Source organism: Calidris pugnax, unplaced genomic scaffold, assembly GCF_001431845.1.
Source record: "Calidris pugnax isolate Ruff unplaced genomic scaffold, ASM143184v1 scaffold44, whole genome shotgun sequence".
Taxonomy (NCBI): Eukaryota; Metazoa; Chordata; class Aves; order Charadriiformes; family Scolopacidae; genus Calidris; species Calidris pugnax.
In genome coordinates, this window is record NW_015094506.1 from 18,586,127 (window position 1) to 18,595,124 (window position 8,998).

Here is an 8,998-nt window from a genome sequence, read left to right on the forward strand (position 1 = left end):
CCCGCACAAGGGGGCGCTGTGCGGCCTGGAGGGGGGGAGCGGCAGCCACGCGCCTCTCTTCCGCGCTGGGCGGGCGGCTCGTTGGCAGGAGGGCGGCGGCGGTGGCGGCGGCGGCGGCCGGCGCCATGGTGCTGTCGGCGGTGCAGCAGGCGGTGGTCTCGGTGGTGCTGGTGTTCTGCGTCTTCCTCGTCATGCCCAGGATGTTCGGGGGAGGAGGAGGAGGAGCAGGAGCAGGCGGGAGGACCGGCAGGTCTCCGCGGGGCGGCAGGGCCGTCCCTGGCCGTTACGATCCCCGTCAGCACGGCAGAGGTAGGAGCCGCGGCGGTGCCCGAGGCCGGAGCCGGCCCCTGTCTCTGGGGGGAGACTCGAAGGGAGCCCCCGGGCACGGAGAAGGCTGTGCTCGGTCTGGCGGGAGGCGCTGGGTGTTTGGCAGGGGCTGCGGAGGAGGAGGCCCTGTCACACAGCTCCGAGCTGGCCTCTGCGCTCCAGGCTCCTCGCCTTGGCCTTCCACACACTCCCCCCTTCGAGTTCTGCTTTCCTAGTTCATTAGTGTTTATATTTTTGTCAGTGTTGTCTTGATAAAATTGCTTTTGAATGCAGGTGACACCCTGTTACTGGAAGCGTATCTTACTGGGGTAGTTTAATGAATAATGCCTGTAGAGACACAGTTAGTTTCTCTAACTGATTCGTGGCTGAGAGGTGTCAGAGGAAAGAATTCACTTCTAACATGAATTGCAATAAAGAAGCCGAGTGTTAGTGTTAGTAAACATTAGCGCAGAATCCTATGAGATTTGTCAGGTAATGTATTGGAGAAAGTCCAAAATGGTTATTTAGAAAAGATGTCACTGAATGGGGTAGAGATCTTACTGCTTGTTAAAGCTTGGGTGGCGTAAATATACATTAAGCTATGTCAGTGTACATCAGCTGAGGATTTAGCTCAAGGTCCAAAGATCCACTTTCAGTTTGGTAAATAACAAAAAGCCTGCTTTATTGAGTTAGCTCTGTGATTCATTGGTAGCATCTTCCAAAGCATTGTAACCCGAGGGATGGATGGTTGCTGTAATCCTCCAGGTTAGGTGTCTGTGCTTTTCCCCAGAAGTACCTTTCAGAGGCAGAAAAAGTGAGGTTTGAGCTGCTACCATGTTCTTCACAGCTGATGTTTAACTGACTGTTCTTCATAAGATCTAGCCTGTCTAGAGGTTTTATTTGATTTCTTTTAATTGTTATGGTAGCTGTCATTTCCTATAGATCAAATTCTTTAAAGACCAAACCTTAAAAAAATAAACACTTCACATACCTTTGATTGTACTGATATATTGTCCCAGCACAGTGTAGAAATTTCAGGTAGATCTGCTGTCTGGGTTCTTCTTTTCTCCTGTTTGGCCAGTAACTTGCTCTGCTCTTTCTTCTGTGGATAAACTTGGTGCAGGATACTGGATGCTGTTAGGGTTCCTCCATGCCAGGAAGGTGTTGTTTCCCTTGACCACATCCTTAGTTGTATGACCTGTAGAAATTTTTTCATCTGTGCTATTATATTTTTTAGTAAATATCCTTATATCATTAAAAACAAAGATTACTGAAAGTAAGGAAAGAAGAGTGAGTTCAAACTTCAAACTAGTAATAAATGGGAAACATTCTGAAAGGAGGGAAAACTATATGTGGGATAAAATGTGATTTCCAGATTATTTAGTGCCATTTTAGTAATTCTAAACCTGATTGTGTTGTAAGTAGAATGTCTGTCTGAATTTGCATTAAATGATTAAGGTAGCTTGAGTTCTTCCACATGTCCTTGATCAGTTTGCAGCATTTGGAGAAGACCCTTTATCTGTATGCTTGCTCATTGGAAGAACTGAAGACTTACAGAAAAAATTAAACACCCTAGCGTGACTAGGACTGCAGAGCGGATAGTAACAGTCTCTACAGAGCCAGCCCTGAAAGTCTGAAAAACTTTTCTGGCTAACTCACTTTAGCCAATTTTAAACTACCATTTGAGATCTCTTATCACAAAGTACCGGCTTAGGTTAGCAAAATTAGATTCTTTTTTCTCTTGTATTTGGAAGAAGCTGTAGCCAAACAGTTGTTTCACTGAGAGTTTTAACTTAACTTAGTTGTTTACCTGATTGCGGCTGTCTCTTGCACACTGGAGTTATGTTACTGTAAATTCTTGAAATGCCACTGGTTTGTATTAATTGACAAGGAGTGATTTGCATAATGGTCTTTTGTTTGGGAATTTTTACAGAATGTGAATCTTGTTTTTAAACCATAATCAGTACTCATATATTAAATGATGGTGAACTAAGCGTTCAAAGAGTAAGTCTAGGCAGTCAGTTGAGACATCAGTGTAAAACTTCACACTCCCCAATCACCTGCTGTCTGTCTTTGCAAGCATCTGCATTCCTTAGCTGATAGCCCTGTTTCTCATGTGCATGTCCTATGAACCCCAGATTTAACTACCAAATAACCTGATCTCTAAGTCGAGCAATGGCACTAGCTGTTCTTTCATCTGCTCCCAGTCCTGGCAGGCAAATTACATGCAAAAATACTTCAGACTTCCAAGGCTGCATTTCTTTACTATTGTGTAATCTTCTCCTGCTAAATATTTGATTTGCAGAGGTACAGCACTTCTAAGCCTTTGGGAATATCCACATAACACTGAATCTACTGTCAAAATAACAAAAGCAGTGACGCAGCATGTATATTTCAACAAAACTTTTGGTTTTTTCTGGGACTAGACAGTTTAGTTTCTACTTAACTCCTTTATAACAGAGGAAAAATACTAATTTGTAATTGTTCTCAGCATTACCAACAGTTTCTCTGAGTATGCGTTAATTTCAAGTTTTAAGTTGTTTCTTGTGGTTCACTGTGGGTTTGCCAATGTTGCTGTGAAGAAACTAAAACTTGTATCTTAAAGAAACATAGAAACTTAGTTTGAGAGTCTTTGTGACCTAGATTTATCTTTGCAATACTATTAATGAAAGAGTGATTTTTAAGTTTGGTTTTTTTTGTAACTTTATTTGGATGCAGAGCTGACCACACCAACTTGGAAGAGTAATGAACAAAGATGATCGCACAAGAAGAAAGCAATTTAATTCCATTTGTGAAACTAATTGGACTCTTAATTTCCTTTCTAACTTTGTCTTCTTTCTCTCAATTTATTTCTTAAGGTAGTCCTCAGACAGTTCATCAAGTTCACCTGAATCCAGGAAATTCTGACAGTAATACTTATAAGAGTTTTCAGCAGATGAGAAATGCAATGGAAAAAGAGATAAAGAGTGAAAGAACAAGAGGAAATGGTAGAGAGTTAGCATTCACCCTCATGCCGTTGTATGCTCTTGGAGTGGGAGTGTTTGCAGCATACAAATTTCTTAAGGTAAGCCATAAGAAAAACATTAAATTATTGAAACTAGAAGAAGATGTAACTGTTTCGGGTATTTTTTTTCCCCATTTCTGAGCCTACGTATGTTGTCCAAAAGCCATTTCTTGCTCAGTTTGACTTTGAATATGAGGTCCAAAGGTAAAATTATAGTATATCTGATTCTTCCTTATGAAAGCTTCTGACTGATCTGTTTTTAGACACTTAAAGAAGTAAGAATCTTACCCACACACGCTGCCTGCCCCCCCCCACCATCCCCACCCCAACCTCAGATAAGAATCTGAGAACCTAAACAGTGCTGTTACCTGAAGCTGTAACTGAAGCCTCATCAGTATTTCACTTTCCTTTCATTCTTCAGAATGAGATTGAGTATGGGAAGGAGATGGATGACTCCTGCAGAGCAAGAGTCTTAGATTAGCAATTAGAGTAGCGAGTAGTGTAGACCTTTTATTTGGACTTCTCATTTGGTCGTGCAGCTGCAACATAGATTTTTATCCATGAAATGTGATACCTTTTTTTTACCATTAGTAAATTAAGAAAGGAGAACACATGATCAGCTGTTGGGATTGTTGTTAAATATCAGTCTTGATATGTATTATTTATAGTAAGAGATATTACAGCACTTGTAGTGGTGAGAGTGGACCTGGAACATTGTTGCTTGCCTTCAGGGAAAAAAAACCCCTTAAACCTGAACAGGGCCAGAGGCAGCATCTTCATTTCCATAGTTTCATATCATCTCCTATGTGAGAAAAATACAACAGCTTAGCAAGGTGAACAGAGAGGCTGACCAGTTAGGCTTTAAAAATAAATTTAATTAGGTTGTAAATAAGATTTAAACATCATAAACACAGTATTTTGGGTATTACAATTCTTTACACTTGCACTTGTGGAATTAAAATGTAAATATTTTTATAATAGCATCTTCATTCCTTTAAAAAAGAAGTTTTTACCTCCTAGTTGATGATAGGAGACTGGATCCGGTAACCTAGAAGGTTCCTGCTGTTCGTTTTTGAAAAACAGAGTTGAAATAGCAACTGCTTTCTTTGACAACTTTTGTCATTGTTTAAGATCAGAAGTGTTAGTTTAAGATAGGAAGAAGGCATGGCAGAAAAAAGAAGTTTCATTAATGGAGCACATTTTTGTGGTTTCTATTTAATTTCAGTAAATTTCTAAACGAATTTTTATTTTTAATATACAAATATTGATGAAGTCTTTTAACACGATTTTATTTATTAAAGATGAAGTCACATGAAGAAAGTCTCTCCAAAAAGGAAAAAGATACAGAAGATAAGGCAAAGGAAACAGGTAAAAAAACATTTCGGAATGCATACGTTCACCAAAAATGCATATTTCCTGCTGGTACAAGCTACATATTTTTGTTGATGCAGTCTAGCTAAACAAGAGCAATCTTTTAAGTTACTTATGTACAGTTAGGAAGAAAACCACTTTGTTGTTATATATATTGGAAACACTTATTAAAGGTTTTTTCAAAAACTTCAGGTGGTAATATTCTTTAAAGCAGCTATGGTAATACAGTATGATTCTCTGCCTTTTAACATCCGGTGTTTTTCTCACTTAAGAACTGTTCAGTTTTCTTCAGTACAAAAGGATGTGTCATGATTTGGGCTGGACTGGTCACTGAGACGAATGACAGATGCTCTGCCCCACCTTTCTCTTCAAGAAGAGCATGTTTAAATAGTTCTAATTCTATTAATTCTAAATATCCTATATTAGAATTCTTCAGAATGTTTACCCTCTTTAGAATTAGTAGGGTATTAAAAAAGGATATAATGGTCTGCTTTAGAGTTGAATGTATTGATAGTGGAACAGTATGGATACACAATTACAAGACTGCTGAATTTCTGGGCCGAATTAGAGGCCTGTCAGAAACATTACTTGTTTATAGAAGAGACAGAATAAATGACACCATCTTTTTCTTCATGACACAGAATACTCTGGACTGTCTGATTCAGTCTATGCTGCATGTGCCAAGAAGTGGGCTTTACTTTGGAGAAAAAGTTATGGCACATCAAAGTTGAGCTATTTTCATGCTTTTTTTCCCCCTCGTATAGACACATTTTTAGTTAATTAAACAACTAGCAGCCTCTTTTGGGCTCTCTGTACACCAGATCTGTAATGAGGTTCAGCAATGATTTGCTACACTGCCTACTCACTGTCCTTGCATTTGCATTCTTCTTCAAAGTCTAATAGTATTTTAGGAGGAGCTACTCCTCTTAACATTAAGTGCATTAGGTGTTGAATATATTTGTGAGTGGGCAAATTCATGACCGTATATTAAGTATAAATACATTACTTATACCTTAGGAAGTCTTGGAACTGTGTAGTTTTTGAGGCTGGGAAGGTGAGAGCCACATTCTTGCTCAGTTTCTACCAAGATGTCCTCTGTGGGCACTATTGGAGACAGGTTATTGGGTGAGAAGGACTTCTGGTGATACATAGTAAGGCTTCTGTTCTTACTCCCACCACTCGCTTTTCTTATTCTAGAATTTGAAGAGAAAAAAATGGGTTTTGAATCTGCCCAATGAAAAATACAAATTAATATCCTTTTGGTATTGTAATACATTTCTTACAATGTTCTCTCTCTCCTGTGCGCAACCTCCTGCCTTCTCTCCTCCTTCTTCTGCCTCCCTCTTTTTTTGATTTCTTTTCTTTTTTTTGCTTTTGTGTTTTGTTAGAGCATCAGCTTTTAGAACTGGAGCAGCATCTAGCACAGACAGAGAAAATGTTAAATTCTTTATTGACTCAGTTGGATCCACTGTCAAACTGGTGAGTGTTTCTAAAACATTTCAGAATTGTTTTCTGTAAATTGAAGTTCTATGAAATGTTAACAAAGAGTTCTAAAAATGTTCTTTATAGATAGGTAGGGAACTTTATTGTTTCTGTAGCCTTTTGCATGTAAAACCTCTTCTGCAATTTGTGTTTGTTTCTACAGACACCTCCTGTCTCTTTTTCACCAAACATAAGTGTAAAAGCTCACAGTTATGATCACGTTACCGTGGCTTAACAAGTTGAAGTTTAATATTGACTGAGGAGACTAAAACTGAAAAAATACTTAAGCTCAGTAGCATTTGCCCTTGTGAGAATTATGTTTCTGGTAGGAGAAAGAGTTTCTTCCTTTTGATATAATTAGAAGACTAAACTAGCTATCAAGGCATAGCTGCTTATTTTTGTGTTTTGAAGGAAACCTATTTCCCCTGTGTTTCGGGGAAATATAACTTCTGTATTGTGTAATAAGGGAATAAGTAATATAATCTCCCTGTCATTTTAAAGATGTTCTGTTCTTAAGACACTAGGCTCTCACCCATCTGCTGGAAATAAAAATATCCTTTAGATCCATTTTGTGTGGACTGACATCCTTCATGAAGCCAAGATGCAGAATTTCACGGTTGTTTCTTTTGTGTACTTCTGAACTTAATAGGTGCTGAAACTACTAAGCCACAAATTCACTCAACAGTTTGGCTAACACATTTCTAGTAGTGCTGGGGAGGAAAGAGAGTAAAACAAAATCTGAAATAAATGAGAAAAGCCTCTAAACTGTAAAGTTCTGTATTAGGCATTGTTGTACTAAAAATAAAACTACTTTGGATAATTGTTTCTTTCAGTAATCATTACTAAACCTTGGCCATGGAGGTTCAGATGTTAGCATTCAGTGACTAGATTGTTCAGTAGTTTTATATGGTGGGCTGCCCACTTAACAAGAGACATTTCTCAAAGAAAAGCTTGATGTAAACATGTTGCTAACTTAACTATGCAGTATTTCCTTCTGTGGATAAATACTGATCTTGTGCATTATTATCAAGCACTCACTTCAACTTTCAGCTGTTGACATCTGTCTTTTTCTCTAGTGTTAATGCTTTAGCTTGTGAGCAGAAGGATGAAATAATGACACAGCTTCAGTCAATTAGACGACTGATGAAAGAAAGCGGATTGGATAAATCAGAAAACAAGATGAAAGGTACTTTGGTTTCCAGCAGGATAGATAACTAAATAGTTTGTCTTTTAAAAGAATAAACAGATCGTACTACAATAATGTTCAGCTCCTGCATCGTAGGTAATGTGCGTGGGATTAATTTTATTCTGGAGGTGTACCATTCTTCCTCTTTGAGGTGTATCTAATTTCAAACTCTTGATATGTCATGTTTGGTGGGTTTTTTTTAAGAGTGAGTGCTACAAGACATTGAACTGAGGTACACCACACAGTCACGTTCTGTTCTGTCGAAACGGGCTTCTTGAATATGAGTTCCTGAGCAGTCTGTTAGTATTGGTCAGTAGTCTGAGGGTTCCCAGATGAGCACCTCTGAGGCTGTGGATCGTGCCTGCATAATCACATGTCATATATTAGTTTCAGCTGGGGACTTCCAAGAGGTGTGTAGTAGTCCAAGAGAAATCTTAAATGTTAAGAATGGTTCACTAGAAATTTGGGGAATTTTTCCTTTAATTGAGTCCTAATAATGAAGAGAAAACAAATAAAAAGTAAATACTCTATTTCTAAACTGACCCTGAAATTTGGAGCCTTTCTAGTAATTTAAACTTTTTTTTTTTTGTGGTGAATTATAAGGTGTCAGCCACATTTGTAATGAGAAACTTGAAGATCTCATTCTGTCATTTGCTGAACATTCTCAAGAGGAAGAAATGGATGACAGAGAAGATGACAGTAATGAAGATTTGCATGAGGATGTTGATAATGATTACAAAATAGACGAGCACGAGTTATATGATGAATGTGAAGTACATCAGTTTGAGCCAGATCTGGTAGAAGGCCAAGAAATGATAAACAAAGATGCTGTTGAAGCAGAAGAGATAGGACTGAGGAGACGTAATAGATATGAATAAAATCTGCATATGTAAAACTTTCAAAAGCTTATGAATTATTTTTTTATAATGTTGTATGCACTTTAAACTGTTTTGAATGAAGTTACGTGCACTGCTGTATGCTTTAAAAAGAGGAGTGAAATACTGCCTGTGCTTCTCTTTCTGACGGTTCTGTAACTGACTTCAGTGGCAGTAGAATTTCACTCAGGATGTTTACATATTTTTTTCTATTTATTTTTGTCCTATAAAAATATTTCTGTACTCTGTATATAATGCACTGTAATTATATCTGATGCTTCACTAAAATATTAGAATTTCTTGTAATTAAGACTATAAAGAATAGATGTTTCATAAATGTTTTGTAACTAGTAAGCATGGTGCCACTTGAATTGTAACTTTCTTGAATTCATTAAAGAGCATGCACTGATGAATTTAGCTCTTTGTGGAAAACTTTTCTCTGGGGGGGAATGAAAAGCAGTATGGGTTAAGTCTTCATAGTCAAGTTTCATTATTTGGTGAGAGAAATGTAGCCACAGACACTATTTTAAAATAATTATGTCTGAGTTTGCTGTCTCTTCATGAATGATGTATAGTTTTGTATGTCAATTTAAACCGTAATACATTATACTGGATTACTTAATTTCTTCCCCACCTGCCACTGATTAAACTCAGCAGCTGCCTAATAATTGATTGATACCCATTAGTACTATATCTCTGTTTAATATTTATTTTAACACAGTAGAATCTGGCCTTATGATTAATTGTAATGCACATTTTCTTAGATCAGTGTTA

At 37.9% G+C, this 8,998-nt stretch overlaps 1 protein-coding gene across 1 annotated transcript; it reads left to right on the forward strand.

Moving 5' to 3' along the window:
* The first annotated feature begins 97 nt into the window (after positions 1–97).
* CCDC107 (coiled-coil domain containing 107) lies at positions 98–8,641 on the forward strand. Its single transcript, XM_014963163.1, has 6 exons — positions 98–309; positions 3,165–3,370; positions 4,612–4,678; positions 6,070–6,160; positions 7,240–7,349; positions 7,953–8,641. Exons 1-6 carry the CDS (start codon positions 126–128, stop codon positions 8,225–8,227), a joined length of 933 nt encoding a protein of 310 aa, XP_014818649.1. The 5' UTR covers positions 98–125; the 3' UTR covers positions 8,228–8,641.
* The last annotated feature ends 357 nt before the right edge of the window (positions 8,642–8,998 follow it).